Source organism: Citrus clementina, unplaced genomic scaffold (assembly GCF_000493195.1).
Source record: "Citrus clementina cultivar Clemenules unplaced genomic scaffold, Citrus_clementina_v1.0 scaffold_2, whole genome shotgun sequence".
Lineage (NCBI taxonomy): Eukaryota > Viridiplantae > Streptophyta > Magnoliopsida > Sapindales > Rutaceae > Citrus > Citrus x clementina.
Window position 1 is genome coordinate 30,863,686 of NW_006262688.1, and position 22,229 is coordinate 30,885,914.

Here is a 22,229-nt window from a genome sequence, read left to right on the forward strand (position 1 = left end):
ACAATAGATGTATTCTAAAATTTTTCGTTGAGTTGAGGTTTATGTGTTTGTGGTTAGAGTGGTTGACCGACTGATGTCAAACCACGAGATTTCACCGAAATTTAAGATTTTATGTTTGGCCTCTCATAATTGCAGTTATTATACAAATTTGTTGCATTTATATATCAACTCATTTAACCATAATCTTATGTTGCGTTTACTTCCCGAATTAGGGAATCAGAATCTGAAATCAGAATTATTGACAGTATTTATTTCGCAAAATAGAGTCGAAAATTGGAATTAGAATCGTGGAGTCCACCACAACTTGGAAATGAGGAATGAGAGACTTATTTCCAAGGGAGAGGTGTGAATAAGTCTCCTATTCCCTATATTGACTATTTTGCCCTCTCCAAAATAAAAAATACCCATATTATCCTCATTGATAATTAATTAATATATTATTATAATTAATTAATTAATTATAATAATATTAACAATAATTATTAATAATTATAGTTTTTGAATAAAGAATCACAATAATTAATATATTTAGTTCATATATTATTATTAATTAATATAATTGTTACTATTAATTAATATATTAATATATTATTAACAATAATATATTAATAATTATAATTTATTAATTAATATACAATTTTAATAATTATTAATATAATTATTAATATAATTATTACTATTAATTAATATATTATTAACAATATATTAATATATTAGTTAATAATATATTAATAATTATAGTTTTTGAATAAATAATCACAATAATTAATATGTTTTTATAATAATAATTAATATAATTAGTATAATTAATTAATTAAAATTTTTACAATTAATTAATATACTAACATATCATTGACAATAATTATTAACAATAATATTTTTTGAATAAATAATCACTATAATTAAAATATAAAATAATAATTATGATAATAATTCATTAAGTATTTTTAAATAATTGATTACAATCTAACTCATAATTTATTATAATGTAACTCATTCCGATTTTAATTTCAAGATAAAATAAATACAATAATGAGATCACAGTCCATTTCGATTACTGACAATCAAACGCAGCATTAGTTCTTGATTTTATATAATTACATTTTTTCGTATGGATCCATATGCCTGTACAGACTGTACAGTATCCGCCCAAATTTGGGCTTGCCTTGTCTCGCACCTTTGAATAAAGACGGGCCCAATTTTTCAAAAGAATGGCTTGTTGGATGTATGTGTTGTATTATGATGGATCCTCAATTCATGATCTCAAAATCCAATCATTTTACAGTTTTATTTAGTGTTGAGGTACGCGTAAAAAAATTTAAATTTTTATAATAAAAATTAATAGTATATAATAAATATAATTTTAAAATAAAATTTTGATAAAATAATAAAGATATAATAAATATTTTATTATATAAATAGTTGAATAATAATTTTTTATTTATATAGTAAATATATAATAAATTTGTACCGTGTTTGAAAAGGAAAGAAAAAAAAAGAATTGACGTGCACCATTGCTTTTTTGTTACATTCCACCGACCATACTTGTTGCAAGAGGGAAAAAAAGGGCGCATTTCACTGTGCCTTTTCCAAAAAATAAAAAATAAAAAATAAGAATTCCTAGTCCCAAAAAAATGGGGTTTCCATTTTAAAAAAATATAAATTTTATTTAATTATATTTTGATACTACCATATAAAAGGATAGTAATTTGATTTGAAATAATGATAACAATGATCCAAGTATGACATTCATGTGTCATTTATCGGGGTCAGGCTACAGTACAACTGTAGTACTGTGCCACAGTTGCACCAGCCGTTAGATCCACTCAAATGAGTGGGATCCACTTAAATAAATGAGAATTTAACGGTTGGGTGCAATTATAGCACGGTACCACAGTTGTACCACAGTTTTATCCCATTTATCGATAGCATTATTGTTTGATTTATTAAAAAAAAAATTGAACATTTCAACGTTCGAAAAACGCAAAAGAGAGAGAGAGAAAAAAAAAATCCTTTAAAATTAAAAGAATATTTTAGATAAAAATAGCTTTTTCAAAAAAAAATTTCTATTATCTTCTTTTTGAAATATAAATTTAAAGAAAAAAAATTGGCCGAATCCAGCAGAGTCAAGTGCCGTGTATGTGATTGAATTGCGCGGAAATCTGAGAAACAGGTGGACTGTTGGTTCGGAGTGAGCTGCGATGGCGAGTTCCGATCCTCACAAGTTGATGGTCAAAGCCGACAAATTGTAGGCTTCTTTCTCTTTCATATTAAAAATAAATGGAAGATCAATTGGAATGAGTCTTCTTATCATTCTTGAATTGAAGCATCAATTGCTTATGCTCAAATGTTCTTTTATATATATATATATATATATATATATATATATATATATATATAGGTTTAGGTGAAGATGATTATGAATTGATTCAACCGTATTTAATTTACATTGTCTAATCATTGATGAATCTAGCTAGCTCGATATTCACTTTATTCAACATGAATATTGGTTAAATGCAACAATATTCAAGATGTAAAAATCATTTTGTTCTCGAGGAAGAGGCTTTTTTTTTTTTTTAAAGATCCTTTGAAGTTATGATACATTTTCCTTTCACAATGTTTGTAGAACAAAACTCAGTCTTACCAGATGGAGTGCTGATTGGAAAAGTGCTACTCAATTGTATGAACAGGCTGGTAGGCAAATCTTTCTATTCAGTTTGGTTTTCCTTACTGTTGTTTTCGGGTTTATTGATGGTTAATTAATAATTTGTTTTGGGTGATTTGGGATTCTGCTTTAGCTAATGGTTTCAGGGTTGCCAAAAATATTGAGCAAGCAAAAATTGCATTTGAGAAAGCTTCGCAAGGACAAGAGATGCTCTCCTCGTATCCTCGTAATTTTTGAGTAATATAGCTCATGCATTTGTTATTATTCATTATTTTTCTTGGATGCATACGTAATTCTATCAATTCCATTACATCCTTTACAAGTAAATCAGACCATGGGATGCGGCTAAGCATATGGAGTCTGCTGCTGCTTTAGCTAAGGAACTACATAATTGGAGGGAAGTTGCTGACTTTTATAGAAAAGCATCAGAGTTGTACAATGAATGTGGGAGATCACAACCTGCCTCAGATGCTCTAGCAAAGGCTGCTCGGTAAACAGATAATTAAACCCTCTGATTATAATTCTGTACTATTATCCTTGATGTTTTTGTTTATGGTAGTATAAATAAATTATTGTATTAGAAACTGGCTGAAATAGTAGTTCTCTCTCTCTCTTTCCACCTTTGGTAGTGCATTGGAAGATGCTGTGCCAGAGGATGCTATTCAACTCTATACTGATGCATGCATAATGCTTGAAGAGGATGACAAGGAACAAATGGCCTTTGATGTATATCGTGCTGCCACTAATGTTTATATAAAGCTTGAGAAGTAAGGGTTTCTTTCTTACTGTTATCTTCATTTCCCTTGACGCTAAGATACAGCACATATGATATGTTGAATCATTTCTATGATTAAGAATTTGAGATGATGCATTTTTTATTTTTGCTTCTTCTAGACTAGTGAGTTGTTTTTCGTTTTGAACCTAGGCCTGGACCTCTTTCCATTGATCTTGTACCCTCTATCTCTGTCAAGTGAATTTGATCAGATCTACCAGATTCTTTTTTCTAGTTTTCTCAATTTAACTCTGTGGATTTTTCTTTTATTTTTTTATTTGAAGTATTTTAATTGATAATAAAAAGTAGAGAAGCATTTTCTTTATTTGTGTTACAAGTTTTTAGATGAACTTAAATTGTTGTCATTGTGTCTTATCCTAATCTCCTAAACTTTTTCTAATAGAAGTTTAAAGTTTGGTTTACGATTCTTTCCCACAGGTATGCTGATGCTGCCACTTTTCTGTTGAGATGGGGTTTGGCAGCTGATAAGTGCAATGCTACCAACAGCCAGTGCAAGGTGTGTAACTTAAACCATTTGCCTTTGTTCCTTTTAATCACATCCATTCCAGCAGTCATTTTATTCCATTTTTTTAAATTGTTCCAAACATCTCCAATTATTGATCCAATATAGCTCCCGATAAATTATTCTGAAGATGTTTGTTGCTCCGTTGTTCCTTGCTCTTCTAATTTTATTGTTTTTGCTTTTTATTTTTCTCACTGATCAACAAATAGTCCAACTCAAGCTACTATATATCTTTAGCAATATTTCTTCATGCTAATATGTCTTCTTTTTTTTTAATTTCAGGCATATCTTAGTGCAATTATTGTGTATCTTTATGCTAATGACTTCAAGCAAGCAGAGAAATGCTACAATGACTGTTCCCAGTGAGTGAAAATTTTATACAGCTTCTTTGGGCAATATTCATGTACTGAGATTTTTTATTTATTGTCCACCTTGGAGATTAGCTTCTTGTTTAATCTTCTTTGTTATAGAATTAACAATGATATATTGCCATATCAAAGGTTGGCTGTTGCTGCTGCAGCTGCCACCTTTCTTTCTTAAACTTGGCCCTTTTTAGCTGAATGCATTGCTAAAACATGTTTATATAAGGAGAGTAATTTCTGTTCACTGCTATTGGTTTTGAGCGACAAACTTTTTAATTATTTATTTGTTATTATTCTTATTGTTGGTTGCAAGGTAGGGAGGAGATACGAGAAATGGAGAAAGTTAACTTATTTCCTTGGATTTTCGCAGGGTTGATGCTTTTTTGAGAAGTGACCAGAATCGCTGTGCTACTAAACTTATTTCTGCCTACACTGAAGGTGACGTTGAAGAAATTAAGCGTGTGGCTCAATCGAGCACTATTTCAAATCTTGATCATATGGTAAGCATCTTATTGCATGTACCCTGCATTTTGCTTGAAATGCATCAGCCTGTCTTAACTCTTAAGTCCATGGGAATGATGTGATACTGGGCTTGAGTGGAGATGGCCAACAGGCTGTCCCTTTAAGGAGCGGCCCATTCATGCAATTAGTGGGTGGTGCCATGCTAAGGCACGATAGAAAAATTAATTTTTTTTTTTGGGTCATGTGGGGCTCAATTTTAATTAAAAAATTATTATTATTATTATCTTTGGCTTTTATTGAGTCTTGGACCTTGGTACAAGCAGAAAGCTAAATTGCCCATATCCACTTGGCTAAACAAATTTAATATTAAGAAAGCATAATAATAATAATTTAAAGACTGTAACGTGCTTTTAATTAATTCATTAATTTAAAACATATTTTATATTAGAAAAAATAAGAATTAAAAACATACTATAACCTTAATAAGAGTAATAAAAACAAAAAAAAAAAATCATTCAATTTCATTAATAACGCAAATGTAATTCTAATTTAACAGCGTAATAAAACCCACAAGTAAACATTTCATTAATAACACAATATATTAAATAAGGTGTGCGAACCCTGCCTCTCCTCATTTGATTAAACTTGTTAATAGATTCAAATCAGGCTTGACAAATCTGATAGATAGCTTAGTGAGCCAACCTAGTTGGGATGTACTGTAAACTATAATAATGCAAATTATGCCATATTTGTTTTTATTTGTAATTTGCAGCTTTTCATTTCATAAAATCAAAATTTATTTTATTTATTTCTCAAATAATGTTTATTTTAATTTAATTGAGTAATATTTCTATTTATTGTTTAAAGTTTAAATTATTAATATTACTCAAATCATTCAATACATTTATCAATGTGACTATGTGAGAATGTCACTAATTTTAAAAAAATAAATGTGAAATTAGAAATTTAAAGTGAAATTTCAAATTTAAATTTTTTGTTTCTAAAACAAAACAAAACAAGAAATAAAAAATATTTAAAAGAATTGGCATGGGCCGAGGGATGAGCCCTTAATTGGCTCGTGGCCTTGCCGTGCCCATTACCAGGCCTTGCCTAGGCACAGCCCATGGGCCGAAAAGTTGGGCCCGTCAGGGCCTGTTTGCCATCTCTAGACTTGAGCTAGCTAGCATATTTATAGGAAACCATCTGATTGAAGAGGTTACTGTTGCTGACTTCTGATATGCCTAGTATAATGTAGTTTTTGGTATAACATATGAATTACAGTTCACAAGTTTCTTAAGCGATTCAGGTACAAATCTGTAATTTTGTTTTGAGTTGTAGCTTTAGAATACCTGTTAGAGCTACTAACTAACATATGGTAAAAGGCACCCTTTCTGGTAATATTTGACTCGTCCATCCTTGTTTACTAGCTCCTGCATGGTGCTCCTCCTAGGAGCTGCAGCTGGATATGCATTTAAATGATTGATCATAGTTATTATGGCTAACTTGTACTTGAGAAACTACAGGTAAATGCATCTACCTGTAGAGAACTTGTGATGGAGAATCGGGAGTTCTCACATATACCCTCATTTGTTTCACCTTTTGGTCTTTTCCAGCTGCCATGATTTCACAGCATTGAGCTTCAGATGCTGCTGTGAGAAGATAAACCAGCATTGTTGTTCGCGAACACTTATACTCTGGTTTAGCTGGGTTATTACTGGAATGATTGCCCTCTTAAAGTACACTCGCATGATCTTGGCGAACAATCTTGGGTAGAATACACCCTTCTACTAATTTCTTGTTATGTGAACCTCAGAAGTTCACAACCTATCATGGAAAAGCCAACACACTCACAACTTTATGTTACAATGTCTAGTTAATGACCGCCAACAAGAAAAATTGGACAATTTTTCAGAGACTTTTTCTTTTGTCTGAATGAGAACAAAACTGCTCATTGCTGCATTTTTATGCGAATATTTATTTGAAATGAAATGGTTGCAGATAATCAAGCTTGCACGAAAGCTGCCGACAGGAGATGTTAGTGCACTGAAAAAAGCTAATGCCGTTCAAGATGAAGAACCACTGGATGAAAACGATCTCACATAGTTTCTCTTTGTATAATTGAAAATGTTTGTTCCATAAATGAGTGAGCTTTGGTGTGTTTATACCGCAGAATAGAACCAGAAAATTGCACTGGCGGATGTTATGGTGTAAGCTTGTTTGCGTTTGTCGCCTTGATGTAAACATTAATATTTAGTTGCTAGTTTTGTCGTGTTAAATGTGCAAATTCTTCAAGTTTGTTCAGGTTTTCCGTTGTAAGGTTTTTACCTAACAATTTTAAAGTAAAATGACAAGGATTCGGAGGAATAGTACGTTAGACAAGGTTTTTAAGTAAATTTTATGGAACGTAAAGTTTGTTAAATGTGTCTTGGTGTATATGAAATGTAAATGTTAAGTATATGTCGTTTATATATAAAGGCATACATTATATGACGCGTACATTATATGACATGTCATACAATTTTTACTATAGGGTCAAAATTACACCATCTATCGTGTATAAATCTATCAATTATCTAAATGATATCCCATAAATTTAAGGATAAATTACGACATATTGTATATCTTTTTAGTTGATATGAGAAATGACATACATGTTTTTCACTCCACAGTGAAAGTTGTATGACTAATCATTTATAAAATGTTTACATTGATGATATATCGGAAACTTTACTAAATGTATATGACATGCCGTTTATGTTTTAATCACCCATGAAAGAAAACCAAATGTTGTGTTTGGTAAACGAGAAAGTTAAACGAAAGAGAAAGAAAATATTGATTAAATTGGAAACTTCTTATTATTAGAATCAACGTATTTTACACACTTATATAACAAGAGTCAATTCCTTGTTGATAAGCTGTTACACATGCCTTAAACCAATATAACAGATTGAGCCACATCAGCTAGCTATAACAAACTGAGCCACGTCAGCTTAGGGAGCTAATCTGCTACAATCTAACACACAGTAATAATCATGTGCTCGCTTCCTCTATTTCATCACAACTAATCAGTTTCACTAACATCCACTCTTAGACTAAAGTTCCTTCTTCCCTCAGAACTTGCTTTCTCTGTTGTTGCTGCTGCTTCAGTCATTTTTACTAACATCCCCCTTGAAACTAAAATGCCTGGGTTGAACATTTAGTTTGCTGCGCAAGTAATAAAATTGATTAAAAGTAAGAGCCTTGGTTAAGACATCTGTAGTTTGATCCTCACTAGGCACAAAACAAATATCGATTGCTTTTGATGCCACCTTATCTCTGATGAAATGAATGTCCAGCTCAACATGCTTTGTTTTAGCATGATAAACTAGATTATAAGCTAAGGCAATAGCACTCTGATTGTCACACCACATAAGTGGTGTTGTGCTTAGCTGAACCTGCAACTCAACAAGTAAAGACTTGATCCAAACAACTTTTGAAGCAGCATGAGCTAGAGCTCTATACTCAGCCTCGGCATTGGACCTGGATACAACTGACTGTTTCTTAGAAGACCATGAAACCAAATTTAGACCCAAGAACACAGCAAAACCAGCCACTGACTTTCTATCATCACGATCACCAGCCCAATCTCAAGATTGGCAGCACAAGTTGCTTGAGTTGATGGTCCAGAGGTACTAGGCACACCATTTGGAACATTCCCAGAGAAATATGGAGAGGAACTATGAAAGTGTCCAGGAGTAAACATATTAAAACCAAAAGTGTAATTATAAGGAGTATACCCAGGAATAAAAGCAGGATCTGAGTAAGCCATGTTGGCTTGATAAGAAGCTCCCCTTGGCATATAAACATTCCCAAAATTCAGTCCAGAAAAACTTGGCCCTCTGCCAAAATTGTTAAAAGGCCTGTTACCAAATTGTCCTCTAAAGTTTCCTCTGCCAAAGTTCTTCTGAGGAACAAATGATGGATTGAACCTATTTTTGCACTTATTGGCTCCATGACCAGGAATAAAACATATCTGACAAACAAGATCAGAAAAATTCCTACCACCAGCAAATTTAGATCCTCCATTATTATTAAAACCTCCATTATAACCACCAAAATTCGAGCTATTATCATTTCCAAAATTACCTCAAGAATTTTTCTGAAATCCATTATTATTTTTGCCAGAATATGATCCTTTTTGAGCTACATTTGCAGACATATAATGCATGACATCATTAGCAATTTTGTCTTTCTTTTGATCGATTCTATTTTCATGATTCAGAAGTAGTGAGTACAAATCATCTAGATTAATAGTTCCTTCTCTAGCTAAAACAGCTGTTGTCAAGGACTCATAATCAGAAGAATCGAGACCAGTCAACACATGCATAATAAAATCACCTAGCTCAACTGGTTTCCCTGCTAAGGCTAATGTATCTGCTACACGTTTGATCTTAGAAAAATATTCAGCCATAGTCATAGATCCTTTTTTTATTGTCTGGATTTGCATTCTAAGAGTTTGAATTCGTGCTTGAGATTGAGAAATGAACATACAGTTAAGTGATTCACAGAGTTGCTTTGAAGTTGCGCAATCGATCACAGTTGATAGTAAGCTCTGCTGAATGGATGACATCATCCAGCTCAAGAGGAGTTGATCTGCCTTCATCCAAGCAATGAACTCAGGATTTGCTGATCGTGGTTCATCAGAAATTAAAGCTTCACCATTGCTAGAAAGTGACATAAACTTCTCTGGACATTTCAGATCGCCATTAATAAAACCTTTTAAACCATTTCCTTTAATTGAAGCCAGAACTTGTGTTCTCCATAGAATGAAATTGTTTTGATCCAACTTAATTGGTGTAACAAAACTATATGATGAATTAGATTGAGTAATGCTTGCCATTGTTAGCTCTGATACCATGAAAGAAAACCAAATGTTGTGTTTGGTAAACGAGAAAGTTAAACGAAAGAGAAAGAAAATATTGATTAAATTGGAAACTTCTTATTATTAGAATCAATGTATTTTACACACTTATATAACAGGAGTCAATTCCTTGTTGATAAGCTGTTTACACATGCCTTAAACCAATATAACAGATTGAGCCACGTCAGCTAGCTATAACAAACTGAGCCACGTCAGCTTAGGGAGCTAATCTGCTACAGTCTAACACACAGTAATAATCATGTGCTCGCTTCCTCTGTTTCATCACAGCTAATCGGTTTCACTAATAACCCAGATGACAAATATGACCTGTCTTGTTATTAACTTGATTGAATTATTTAAGTAAAATAATTTATGTTTAATGATTTTACAAAAGCAATTAGCGACTATAACTCACAAATCAATATTTTTTATGTTATCAATTAATTAATATTTAATTATTAACTGAATAAAAAAGAACTAATAGCTAGACTTAATTTTAAGTTAAATTGTTAAAAGAATATTTTAATTAAATATAGATGTTATTTTTCATTAGTTGTCACATAAACCCCCAAATGCCCCTAACAGAATATCATAATTACTTATAACACTGACACTCTACACTAGGCGGGAAAACGTACAAGTTCGTTACAAGTTAGTTAGCCGTAGCTTCTTCGATCTCTCTACTAATTGCTTTCAACTCTCACAGCGATCAAACAAATCAAGAAACCAAAACCAAAAGCTAAAGAATCTCCTTCTTGATTCCATGGCCAAACACCATCCAAATTTTCTCCTCCCTCTCTTATTCCTCATCACAGCCACCGTCTCCGCCACGTTCCCGCCGCCGAACAACAAGACTAATACCCCCCCATTATCAACAATTCCCCAACTAGACGATCGACAACTGAACAACATAATCGACGCCCTGGTCGGCACCGGAGACTTCAATAGCTGGGAAAACATAATAAACGCTGCCGACGAATCCACTTCCGCCGTCGTGGCCTTCCCTTTCTCGGCCACCTTCTTCATCCCTTCGAACGACTTTCGTTTCCCATTAGACCCCTTCATTTTCCCGTATCACATTGTCCCTCAGCGCCTCTCTTTCTCCGACCTTCTTCTCCTCAAGCCCTTGTCTCGTCTCCCCACGTTGCTTCCCAAAAAATCAATTCTTGTCACCAACACTTCCGCTTCCAACTTTACCCTCGACGATTCTCTTGTGTTTTACCCTGATCTTTATCTCACTTCCACTATTGCTGTTCATGGCATACAAAACATTCTTGATTACTCATTGGGCAGCACTCCATCGCCTCCATCTTTGTTTCCGCCACCCCCGCCGCCACCACATTCTAGGGATTCCTTTGTTGAGGAAGCAGAGGTTGCTGGGGTTGGTCAAAGGTCATCAGATGCTGTGCCATCTTTGTGCGGGGTGATTTCAGTAATTTTCTTGGTGGTTTTTGGTGTTTTTTGGGTGATATGAGCAGGTTTCTGGTTTTCGCTGAAAGATTGAATAATGGCGATCAAGAATTCTCTCATGCCTTTGATTGACTACGTGATTGTTTCCTTTCTTGATAAGATTTCGTGTGTTATGTTCTCGTAGTAGCTTTGTATTTGATCGGGTCTGTTTGGATTCTCGGAAAATAATTAGATTCTTTCTCATTTGTTTGTAAACCCAACTACTGCTCTTGTTTGCGGATGGCGAAAGAATGGAAAATGAACGATTCATTGATATTTTATTTCTTATTTTTAATTTCAAGGGTTTCTAATTAGACCATTGGCTGTGTAAACCTCTGGTTTCCTCCCGTGTTTATAAAGCAACATCAGTTATTGAATTTTCTTTTCACACATCGCGCCGTTTCTGGGAAGCTGAATGACATTAGCATCTGTCTAGAAATGAAGCTAGCAAAGAACTGAAGGGCCAATAATAACTTCCTCGAAAAATACTAAAATCGAATTATATTTCATCAAAGGTTAGTTACAATGTAGCCCTATGTTTGCAGTCGGTTAATCTATTTGCCTCATGAGTGGCAAACTAAAAATATTTGAGCAAAATTTGCGACCTTCAGCCGTCTTTCACTTCTACGGATTTCTAAAAGAATTGGCCTAATGAATGACTTGAGTGAGAAAGAATCATTGGACCTACTTGTCTTCTTATTTTATCTACATGATTTCTGGATCTCCTCGATCAATGTTGCCAAAGCCACTCTCCATTCGTCACTCCGTCCCTCGCTGTAGAGGATTCTTTGCATTACTTTCAACTCTTTGGGACTTGCCTTCTGGAAAAGTCCCCGTAACACTAGCTGTGCCTCTTCTTCGACAGAATTCTGGCCAGCTGTAGATGGACTATTCTGGTCTTCATCCGTCAGGGCAACACCAAATATTTTTGATTTGGTTTCCTCTTCAGAGCAACTCAATCCAGATGATGAGTTTTTATTTACTTCAGTAGTTTTGCCAAAAGTCAAAAGCTTGTGATTCCAATATTCCATGCATAAATGATTTGGATCAACAGCCTCAATAGCCTGCAAGTAATGGATTCAGAACAAAAATGTTAGCAAATGCATGGGAAAACATAGAAAGAGAATCAATATATTCATTTATAGGAATAATCAAATAATGCAACTTGGACCAGGAGAAGCTTTACCTGAATAATGGGCGACGATAGAAACCCAAACATTTCCAGGCCATCAATGCTTTGCAAAGACTGGGGGCGGGGCAGTCCTCTTTCGTGTAAACCACCCTGTCTTTCAATTTCTTGGTTCAGTCTTTGCAGCACCATTTCCCAGCACTTTTGTGCGGAGACATTCACAAATGTTTCACTAGGGCATTCTTCTAATGTAACCTGAAATTGATTCTGCTATATTAGAGATGAGACAAGAAATAAGCTGGAAAACTCAATAATGATAGGGTGCTTAGCTTGTCTGTAATCATGAAAGATGATTAAATAGATCAGTGGAAGCATGTTTTGCAGGTGGTTTTAAATCCCTATGCATGAAGAAGAGCGCTTGTTTTGAATACTCAAAATAGAGCAAACAATGTTTAAAATACGGCCCTTAAACATGATAAAAGCTATAAATATAGTAATGTGAAATTAACCAATTTTGCTAACATTTACCTCAATAAACAAAGATCTTTTTAAATAAATATTGAATGGGGAAATGAATAGGACCTGAAACAAATTTCCTAAGCCGCGATTTCTAGAACAATTAAGCATAGTGCATTTCAAACAATGAAATATCAGGTCTCAATTTAATTTCTAGTACATTAAGGACAATTTAAGTAGAGAAACTCCACCTTAAAAAGAGGACCAAGGAGTCCTGCATCCAGGACTTCCGAAATATAGTTGCAGACCTTTTCTGGATTAAGTACACTATAGAAGTTAACCCGACTTCTAAATCCTGCAGGATGAACAAAAATTGCAGATAATATCATTCACTAAGCTGCGACTACAATGGCATGAAGCTAAAAGAATTATAAACAAATTCAAAGGAAATACCCACTGCAGCATACCTTTTGGAAATATGGCCTGCTTGCTGCACCACAACTTTCCGCACATGACGCATCCAAAATTTATTGGTTCAACACAAGTTTCCAACTTCTTTTGAAATCTCTGGTCAGTCACACTCGTCCTCACGTTTGAGCCATTGATGGTATCAGTCTTTAACAAGTCAACTAGTGGCAGTTTTGACTGTTGATGTGGCAACGAAAGATCAACCCCAAACAATTTTTTAACGTCAAATGAACAAGTACCCTCAATAACCCTTGAACATGAAGGTTGATCTTTGTTTAGATCTTTATGAGAATTAGATGAATTACAATCACTACGTACTTGCATTGTGTCCTGTTCTTTCACTGTGCCTGAGCAGAGGACTTTCTCTTGATAGCACGCAGACAAATGAGCCTTCAGATTTTCAATAGCTTCTTTACCATGGCTATCAGATAGCAGCAACTTGCTTTCATTACCATCAGGTATAACATCCATATTTAAATCAATACAAACCTCATGTTTCACCTTAGCCTTTTTGTTCATGACTTGGGTTTCATCATTACCTTCATTATGGCTATTTACACTTACATGAGATGCACTTAAACCAGATGTTCCACGCTGGGGCTCTGACTGGACTACTTCTGAAGAGACATGGCTACGTGAACAGCAAGGACCATTGCCCTCCACGATATTTTCTACTCTTGGGGAAGAAGATGAACTTTCCTTCTGTTCACAACAGTCCATTGGGAATACTTCACTCTCCATATCCATCTTAACTAGACCACCATCAGTGTCACTGCAATCAGCCCATTTGAAGTTTTTGGATGCCAATTCTTTTAAAGCATCTAATCCTCCCTCCAAAGCTTCAACTAGTGTGTTCAATTCATCCGTGCTGTAACGGAGAATGACAAATCTATGGTCTATTTCACATGAACAAAAAATATTTGCATGTTTAAGGCATGCAAATCGATCAGGGGAGCACTTGCAGCCAGCAGCAGACAGGTGTAAATCATAGAAGCATGAAAAGCATTCTCTCTCAGTTTTCAAATCAAAATCTATTTCCATCTTTTGCAATTTAAAATAAGATGGGAGCTTCTGTAGTCCTTCCTTCTTCATCTGTACCCTTGTCTGAAAGCATTTTGACAAAGAGGGGGAAAAAAAAAAGTCAATCTCTTGCTTTCACAATATTACTGTGTCTGTGTGCAAGTGTTGTGAGAGAGAGAGGTTAACCTTAATTGCCTTGGTAAGCACTCCATCCTTCCCACACGCATCTTTCCACTTCCGATTTCCTGGAGTTTTCTTCTGAAGCACGGATAGTTCCCAAAGGGCTTTAATAGCTGCCTGGACTGATCCAAACAGCAGCTTGTCATGGGAAAGAGATGTCTTCCGATGCTGCTCACTGTAGAGCTCCACTGCTTGTTGACCATGTGCTAGCCAATCAACAGGGGCCACATTCACTGCCTCTGCACAATTAAATCCACAATTGAATCCAGAGTGGTATGCCCTTGGAAAGGTTAGAACGAACTCCCCAGAATGCTGAACAACACGATATACTGGTACGCCCTCTGCCTTAAGAACTGAAGGCGATAGTTGAGTGACCTGTTCCACGAGAAACATTATAAACTTTACACCTCAAATATGATCATAGACGAAAAAAATGACTGAGGCCAAAATAGAAAGGCCAGAATTTCTAATGCCTCAGTGAAATCTGAAGGAAATGTCCAAGAGGGTGGCAAAAGCTGAACAATGTAACATGAATTCAGAACAATCAACTAGTAAAAGACAGCTGGGGAAAACAACAAGAGAAAAGCTAAAATGAATAGAGAAATAGCCTTGGAATCTAATAGAAATGATCTATGGAACCGGTTATTTATTCCTTAACTTTTAGATAATGAGCCAGCTTTGGCAAGATGAACAGCCTCTTCAAATTTTGAAGTCCCTTTTTGCAAAGTGTTGAACAATATTCATTCACTTTAAATCTATGCTGAGGCCTTCAAGCTTTTTTTCAATTTCTTAAGAAATTGCAGAAATACAAATGCAAACATACAGAATAAGTATCACGCACTATGTAAATAATTATTTAAAGGACAGATATGTAATTAAGAAAGCATATTTACAAGCGTTGTCTAGCACAATCAAAGAAGCATTAATTTTTTCAATTTAAAAAAATTAAGAATAAAAAGAAAGAAGAAAGAAACACTTACAAGTTCATGCAATAAATCAGGTTGTTCCTCGAACAAATCTGGTAGATGCTTCCGCATTGCTTTCTCCAAAGTAGAAGCGTGGCTTCCAGGAACTCCATACCATATTTTTGGATCACCCCAGTGCAGATAGTTCAGCGAATATAAGTGGTGGTCCTCAACATGCTGTTCCAAATCAGCACGGGAAAAAGAAAGTGAAAACATATAGTTAATTAATTGTTCTTGCAATTAAAAAATAAATAACTATTTGACTTCAAATGTTATGATCATAATGTATTCCAGATCAATCGACATCGGTATTTCTTGAAACTATTCAACACACCTGGAATATGACATGGCATCATAAAATGTTTAACCTGACTAGTTTAAAGATAATACATTAGAACGAAAAACTTACAAATTCCCAACCATCTAACTGTTCTAATTCATTGGTTTAGAGAGTTTCTGAGTTGGTAATAATAAATATTACCTTTTAGACTTTAATTAACTCCAATTCTTAAACTGTGTTGGATTAAAACAAATAGAAAAGTTAAAATTTTGCAACCCATTTTAGGTCAAAATTCAAATTATATTAACTTATGGTGGTTCCTATCTAGAGCTTCTAAGGGACAACGGCAAAGACAGAGAATATTGTACCTTCTGATTAGGCATACAGAGACAAGGATCTTAGTGGCACATATGACTAACATTTTATACCAATTATCGATAAAACTTTGAAAGCAGTATTCCAGTTACTTACCCAACAAAATGATGAGAAACACATTCCCACATAGAGCCATGGCACCAAAACTCCTGAGATATCGCTTCCTTCAAAGCCTAAAACAGAACCTGGCAAGCGTGGTAAGTTATTAAGGTTCCAGCCTGACATTGCATACTGATCCAAATCACTTTCAGTACCCAAGGATGATGCCTTGGGAAATCCACTTGCAAATGCTCCTGTTTCCAGATCAGCCCCATAGTATACCTGCAACATGGAAAAACAAATTTGCCCACCGGAAAAAAGAAAAAAAAAAAGGAAAGAAAAAACAGTTAGAGAACCATAGTTCATACCTCAACTTCATCTGTTGGTTGCTCAATTATCCTCCAGTATTCACCTTCGATATCCACCACAGAGGGTTCCAATCTTTTATGTTCAAACCCATCAGATTTTACATCCTCCTTAGAATCGTTCATCCCAAAGTAACATTCCTTAAAAGTTTGAGCATATTTCTGAAAACCCTCAAGTGTTAAGTCTGGTCCTGATTGAAATCCAAACTTCTCATCAGTCTCAGCAGCATTAGCTTCAGAACTAGAATTAGCATTTCTCCTGGTGGATCCCATTCTAGACTGCCTCCTTCGTTTCCGCTTTCGGCTTCTGATTTTCTTTCTCATGGGCTCCCTATTTTGCAGCAAGTCAATTTGCTGGATTCGAGTAGAAAACTTGGCATTTTCCCATATATTTTTAGCTTTAAGAGGGCATGGTGGAGTCCAGGAAGATGGGGGAACAATCCGACATATCCCAAACGATTCTGCTTTTGAGCGTATCTTTGCTATGTATCCAAGGGTATCTTCAAACTCCTGACGAATGAAAAATCACATAATATTTAATAGTGAAAATGATATTGCTATGAAATATTTCCAAAATATGATCTCTGTTCTTTTGCAACAGAATACCTCCACAGTTGGATAAAAGACAGGAGCTTCATCAATTATAGGTCTGCATGCTTCAGCTGGATACCATCTAGCGGAAATCTGAAAAAAACCAACAGTAGTCTCCATATATAAGCATCATGGATTAGCAGAAGAAAGCAGGGGAGAATTTAAAATATTTCAAGTCCGTTCTGTATCAAATTGCATTCCAACTGTGTAGGTAATGTTTTTTTGCAGTCAGATGAGCCTAACATGCTCCAACTACATCTCAATTTTCTTGAAATAAGCGCTTTCAATGACTACAGGCGCTATGTCATAAGGGGATTATGTGTTAAAATACAATGCAATAAACAGTTGACAGAGTTAAAAGATTAGAAAATCCAAAGATGTCCCAAATTTGTAATGCGCTGCAACAAAAATAGAGCTTATCAAAATTGGTACCACAACTAGGACATAACCAAAGCACTGTACTAGCCCATCAATAACCTCCATAAGATGCCCTAACTTAACATTGGAAATCATTATAAATTTTATGTAGCTTTTCTCTTTGAGGACTGCCTGAGTAACTGGTGGTCTTATCATTTTTTGAAGTGTGCTTTAAAGGATGATCCTGCAAAACAACTTTTTTTAAGAAATCTACACATGGTTGGACTTTTGATTTATTATCCCAATCTAATTCGAGAACACATCATGCTCTAGTCTGCATTAATGGAAAATACGATTGCAAGCTTCAAAATGATTGCACATAATCAATAAGAAATAGAACTACAATATCGACATTCAGGCATGGCAAGACAATGTATAAATCCAAATAAATTAGTTAAAGATGGGCATCCTAAACAAGTTAATGGAGGTTGAACAATAGCTAATATAAGAATGCATTCGGCAAGAAATGTTAGAACCGCATATATTAACTAACAGGATATTCACGCGGCCAGAGCATTCGACGTGAAATGTTCTACGGACAGTTTTAAAACACCGGCAACACTCAATAAACCTAATACCCAATCAACCAACAAATTTGAGAGCCTACCCACTAAATTTATTTGATCCATCTACATCCTAGTTCAAATCATTGTCTCGAATCAAAAAGATATAAATAATTCTCTTGCTGCAAAGAAACAGCAGATCATAAACATGGTATGCCCAAACAGACACCATGATCAGAAGAGTAAAAACATGAGATTTGAATAAGTTGTTGTAAAAATGAATGTGAATGAGTTGTGATCAAATATAGTAACCCAGATACCTTAATGCACATCATTAATCTGGAAAGCTTGTAACTTTCTATAATACAATATTAAAATTAAAAAAAAAAAAAAAACAGATCTGCATTTCATAACATGAAATTAACAAACATTAGCAAAAGCTAAGCATACGAAATACCTAAACACGTGAAACTAACACAGATAGCTGATTGCATAACTACATAAGAAAAAATGCATGAAATTAATTTAATTGGAAAAGATGATTTAAAGAACTAACCTCTTTAATATGAGATTCTGCGGCCAATTTGGAGTGTTCCATTGATGGCTAAAAACAAGATTTTAAGAAACCAAATTTAAAAAAAAAATTAATTTATATTCCCAAAAACCTAATTGATCAAAATACCTACCCAATTCCCAGAAACTTTTTTGTCAAGCAAGCAAATAGAGCCCCTTAAATTCCAGGAAACTCCGAAAACAATTTATTTTATCAACCTTTTTATTATAAAAATCCAGTGAGGGATAAATTAATCAATTTTATTAATAAGACTCAATTTGATTGTGAAAGTATTTGCCCTGAGCAAAATATTCTTTCAAATCTTAAATTTTTATTTGGAAATCAGAGTTGGATTTGACCTAGTAAACCCTAAATTAGTCTAACAAATTGACTGAATAATAAATTAAAAATGAAAATACCTAAAGAAAAAAAAAGGGGGGGTGAATAGAAGGAAGGAAGGAAGGAGGAGGTGAGAGAGACATGAACGGGTAAGATTTTATGTTGAAAGACGTGTAGTTTAGATAATTAATTATCTTTTTAATGGTGTTTTGATAAGATAATTGGTAATTAATAATCATAAAATAAGTAAGAAAATTATAAAATTATAATAATTTTTAAAAAAAAAATAGCGTGAAACCAGGCTTCCTCGTTAAACAAGTCAGTTGGATCTGCCGCAGAGAGAGAGAGAAATGAAATTTTATTTTAAACTTAAAAAAAAAAAAAACGAAAACGGAAATAAAAATATGAAAAAGAGTTAAGGGATGGAGATAGGGTCAACAAGAACCCGCCGAAACGCACATAGAATTTAACAGAAACCAACTAACTAAATTAAAAAAGGACACGTGTATCGGATTCTGGGTTCTGCCACTGTTGTGTTTCAAGTACAGAACAGAAGTAACAAAACTGAGGCGGTTTGCATCCTGCCTTTAGATTTCTTCGCTTATTTACGGTCTATGCCACCATTTGATGATTCTACTAATGAATTGTTTTTTAATTTATTACTATTACAAATTTGCTGATATTTAAAATTAATAAATAAAAAATCCGGGCATCTTCAATCAGCTTCATGTGATAGGGTTAAATATTTACAATAAATCTCACTAAACTCGAATCTCTTTCTTCAATTTAGAAATAAAAGTGATTTAATGGTCTTTTGAACAACAAATTTTTATATCTCAATTTCATAATTATGATGTTATTATTTAATTAATAAATTGATAATAGCCCCCTAACAGGAAGAGATGAATTTCGAAAGATTTCATTGATATTTTTACCTGTAATCATTAGCACCCGCTGGTCACAAGCCGCTTTCAATTAAAGGTTTGGGCTTAAATAAAACATAATAACACAATTTTAAATGCAAACAAACTATTTCTTCTTAATTCTTATAGAACAAGTATTTGGGATTTTTGGGGGACTATTTTAATTAAATATGAAAAATATAAGTAAAGAAATGTACTTGCGAGTAAGGATAAAATTCTAGAGTGTAATGTATCAGAGTATCGAATTGAATTTTAATTATAAATACATCAAGTGTATTCTATATCTAATTTAAAAAAGAAGGAAAAATCATTAACTATTAAAAAAAAAAAAAAGTCAACAGGACAGGAAGCGGTCCACACAGTCTCGCGAACATAATATGAAGTTATTATTAACGGAAAGTAACCGACTAGAGATATATAGAAAACAACCAGGCACCGTACAAACGAAACTCATATGATCTCGTTCTATGATTGTCCTAGAATTTCCAGGTTATTACAGTCTTTGCCATCACTTAGAATCAATCCGGGCTTGCAGTGGAGGGTAAAGACAACGCGTGAGAAGACACGTGATGTCACGTCTTTTCTAAGATAGCTGGATCCCAGTTTTATATTTGAGGGAGATCTTTTTTATTTTTATACTCTCATACGTGTACGCGTAATCATCTTCCTTTAGTTCTGTAATTTTGTTCGTCAATTTTCATGCCATTCGTTAAACACGTCAGCGATATTCCTAAATAAGGAATTGGGGATAAAAATCATAAAACGAAAAATAGAGAAGAAGAAAAAGAAAAAGAAAATGGACTATTTTGCACGTAAAAAAATCATCCAACCACACTATGTATTCCCTTTGGGGGCAATTACGCAGCACTCTCAACACATGTTATTAGAAAGAAAAGAGGAAAAAGGGGAAACTCAAAAGAAGCATGAATTGAATATTGATCACAAGAAGTGGAGACACACTAGGGTTCCCCTAAAAGGGGTGTGTTGGATTTAGACTTGGCTAGTTTGACAATGGAGATTATGGAAATGACGATCATGAGGGCCAGCCCAATGAAGGAAGCGATGATGGCTCCACCACCGTGGTCGCAAAAGGTTTTAAATCTGTCACAAATCTTGTTCCATCTTGCATGAGAGTTGCCGTGCTTCCCCAGCTCTGCCATATAAACCGCTCCGTTTACACCAGCCGATGCCAGGACTGTGTTCAGCTGCAAGCTCACACCAAACAATTGTTATTTGTTACGTTATCATAGATAAGGCGTGGATGATACGGTGTAGGTAAAATTTATAACATTACAAGTGTGATAAGTAAGGAATTATTTTTAGAGTTCAAAATCAAATAGCCTTGGAAATTTGAATATCAATATACCAGGTCGAAAATGGCAATCATGGCGAGGCGAAGTCCTTTATAGTCAAGCTTCTTTCCAAATAAATTTACTGATATCATCACCAGGTTATGAAAGCTGACCAGTCCATTAGCTATCACAAAGAACCTGCATCATAATTGAACACTTGAATTAGATTCCCAATTTATGTACTTTTACGAGTGCCTATTGGGAGATGCCAATATTGGCAAAATTTGTCAAAATAAGGCCTTTCCAGCATGATGCTTGTAACATTAAAAACTCATTGTGTTTAAAATTACTTTTAATTTAACATCGTACAAGTGTGATGTTTTTATGTTACCAAAAGTCGTCGTTTTGGTGATTATTATCGAGATTCTTGTACCGATAACCCAGTGTGATGAACTGATGGTCATGACAAGGGGATTGAGATATGAAATTAGGAAAACTTACACGAATGCAGGGGTGTGTTGAAACTTGGCACTGAAAGTAGCCTTAATAGGAGTAGTGCCAACAGTAGCAACCACAAAGGTTTTGGTTTCTTTGTTGAGTCCCATCACAATTGTGGCTGAAGCAGTGGCAGCAAGTGCAAGCAGCCTCAAAACCAACACGACCCAACCTTTAGGCTTTGTTACAGGCACTATTTTGGGCCCTGGCTCTGGCTTTGCGTTATTTTCTGGAGCCATAAATGATTGAAAGTAAGGGAGAAACAAAGGGAAGGTGGTGGTAATAAATGAAGGAAGTTCTATGATTCTTTGAAGATCAATGAAATGGATAATTATATATAGAGTTTAAGAGGTAATTAGATGACCAAAAACCAATAGTAGAGTCTAATAAGAAAAGTGAGATACAAGTAGTTTTCTTTGGGTGGTCTAACCAACCACTAATTTTCCTATCAGTGTTTGGTGGTTGGGAAAACTCAATACCCTTTTCTTGTGAGAAGATGAATAATTTGATATTCTAGTTGGTTGTGTAGTCAATACTTCTTTTTGTAGAATTCATTCACATGCCTTCTTTAATGGTATTTTCATCTTCTTTAACTGCTTCGCTTCTGCAACCATGGCATAGACTATTTAAGCACTATCAAGTAATAGGTGATCGAGAAAGGACGTGAAATGAGCTGTGTAACACAGAAAACATTCAACAAGGGGCT

General features: G+C 34.4%; 4 protein-coding genes across 6 annotated transcripts; 2 read left to right on the plus strand and 2 right to left on the minus strand.

Annotated features, from left to right (window-relative positions):
* The first annotated feature begins 2,064 nt into the window (after window positions 1–2,064).
* LOC18052100 (gamma-soluble NSF attachment protein) lies at window positions 2,065–7,060 on the plus strand. Of its 3 annotated transcripts, XR_002907302.1 has the most exons (10): window positions 2,065–2,248; window positions 2,627–2,694; window positions 2,799–2,883; window positions 2,997–3,155; window positions 3,295–3,432; window positions 3,876–3,954; window positions 4,243–4,322; window positions 4,693–4,822; window positions 6,398–6,553; window positions 6,783–6,858. XR_002907302.1 is itself a non-coding variant. In XM_006448737.2 (9 exons), exons 1-9 carry the CDS (start codon window positions 2,202–2,204, stop codon window positions 6,885–6,887), a joined length of 891 nt encoding a protein of 296 aa, XP_006448800.1. In that variant the 5' UTR covers window positions 2,065–2,201; the 3' UTR covers window positions 6,888–7,060. The 3 variants fall into 3 exon arrangements, 2 of the variants coding, with proteins under 2 accessions (XP_006448800.1, XP_024047701.1); XM_006448737.2 differs by lacking the exon at window positions 6,398–6,553 and having other exon boundaries at window positions 6,783–7,060; XM_024191933.1 differs by lacking the exons at window positions 6,398–6,553; window positions 6,783–6,858 and having other exon boundaries at window positions 4,640–4,795.
* A 3,327-nt stretch (window positions 7,061–10,387) lies between these two features.
* On the plus strand, window positions 10,388–11,367 carry LOC18052101 (FAS1 domain-containing protein SELMODRAFT_448915). The gene has a single exon (XM_024191703.1). It carries the CDS (start codon window positions 10,448–10,450, stop codon window positions 11,156–11,158), a length of 711 nt encoding a protein of 236 aa, XP_024047471.1. The 5' UTR covers window positions 10,388–10,447; the 3' UTR covers window positions 11,159–11,367.
* Window positions 11,368–11,603: 236 nt separating this feature from the next.
* On the minus strand, window positions 11,604–19,366 carry LOC18052102 (probable lysine-specific demethylase JMJ14). The gene is made up of 10 exons (XM_006448740.2): window positions 18,478–19,366; window positions 17,017–17,094; window positions 16,414–16,920; window positions 16,103–16,327; window positions 15,367–15,528; window positions 14,393–14,761; window positions 13,186–14,290; window positions 12,970–13,073; window positions 12,320–12,517; window positions 11,604–12,197 (listed from the first exon to the last, which is right to left on the minus strand). The coding sequence occupies exons 1-10, from the start codon at window positions 18,517–18,519 to the stop codon at window positions 11,835–11,837; spliced, it is 3,153 nt and encodes a 1,050-aa protein (XP_006448803.1). The 5' UTR covers window positions 18,520–19,366; the 3' UTR covers window positions 11,604–11,834.
* Window positions 19,367–20,532: 1,166 nt separating this feature from the next.
* LOC18052103 (CASP-like protein 1B2) lies at window positions 20,533–21,878 on the minus strand. Its single transcript, XM_006448741.2, has 3 exons — window positions 21,530–21,878; window positions 21,103–21,226; window positions 20,533–20,941 (listed from the first exon to the last, which is right to left on the minus strand). The coding sequence occupies exons 1-3, from the start codon at window positions 21,760–21,762 to the stop codon at window positions 20,696–20,698; spliced, it is 603 nt and encodes a 200-aa protein (XP_006448804.1). The 5' UTR covers window positions 21,763–21,878; the 3' UTR covers window positions 20,533–20,695.
* Window positions 21,879–22,229: the final 351 nt, after the last annotated feature.

What these genes read in the sequence shown, in the direction of transcription:
- LOC18052103 (XM_006448741.2), bottom strand. Translation starts at nt 21,762, where the DNA reads ATGGCTCCAGAAAATAACGCAAAGCCAGAGCCAGGGCCCAAAATAGTG. An exon ending in CAACACACCCCTGCATTCGT is followed by an intron (nt 21,227 to 21,529) that starts GTAAGTTTTCCT and finishes ATTATGATGCAG; the next exon opens with GTTCTTTGTGATAGCTAATG. An exon ending in TGATTGCCATTTTCGACCTG is followed by an intron (nt 20,942 to 21,102) that starts GTATATTGATAT and finishes GTGAGCTTGCAG; the next exon opens with CTGAACACAGTCCTGGCATC.
- LOC18052100 (XM_006448737.2), top strand. Translation starts at nt 2,202, where the DNA reads ATGGCGAGTTCCGATCCTCACAAGTTGATGGTCAAAGCCGACAAATT. An exon ending in ATGGTCAAAGCCGACAAATT is followed by an intron (nt 2,249 to 2,626) that starts GTAGGCTTCTTT and finishes CAATGTTTGTAG; the next exon opens with AACAAAACTCAGTCTTACCA. An exon ending in CTACCAACAGCCAGTGCAAG is followed by an intron (nt 3,955 to 4,242) that starts GTGTGTAACTTA and finishes TTTTAATTTCAG; the next exon opens with GCATATCTTAGTGCAATTAT.
- LOC18052101 (XM_024191703.1), top strand. Translation starts at nt 10,448, where the DNA reads ATGGCCAAACACCATCCAAATTTTCTCCTCCCTCTCTTATTCCTCATC.
- LOC18052102 (XM_006448740.2), bottom strand. Translation starts at nt 18,519, where the DNA reads ATGGAACACTCCAAATTGGCCGCAGAATCTCATATTAAAGAG. An exon ending in TCTTTTATCCAACTGTGGAG is followed by an intron (nt 16,921 to 17,016) that starts GTATTCTGTTGC and finishes TTCATTCGTCAG; the next exon opens with GAGTTTGAAGATACCCTTGG. An exon ending in TCCTTGGTCCTCTTTTTAAG is followed by an intron (nt 12,518 to 12,969) that starts GTGGAGTTTCTC and finishes AATCAATTTCAG; the next exon opens with GTTACATTAGAAGAATGCCC.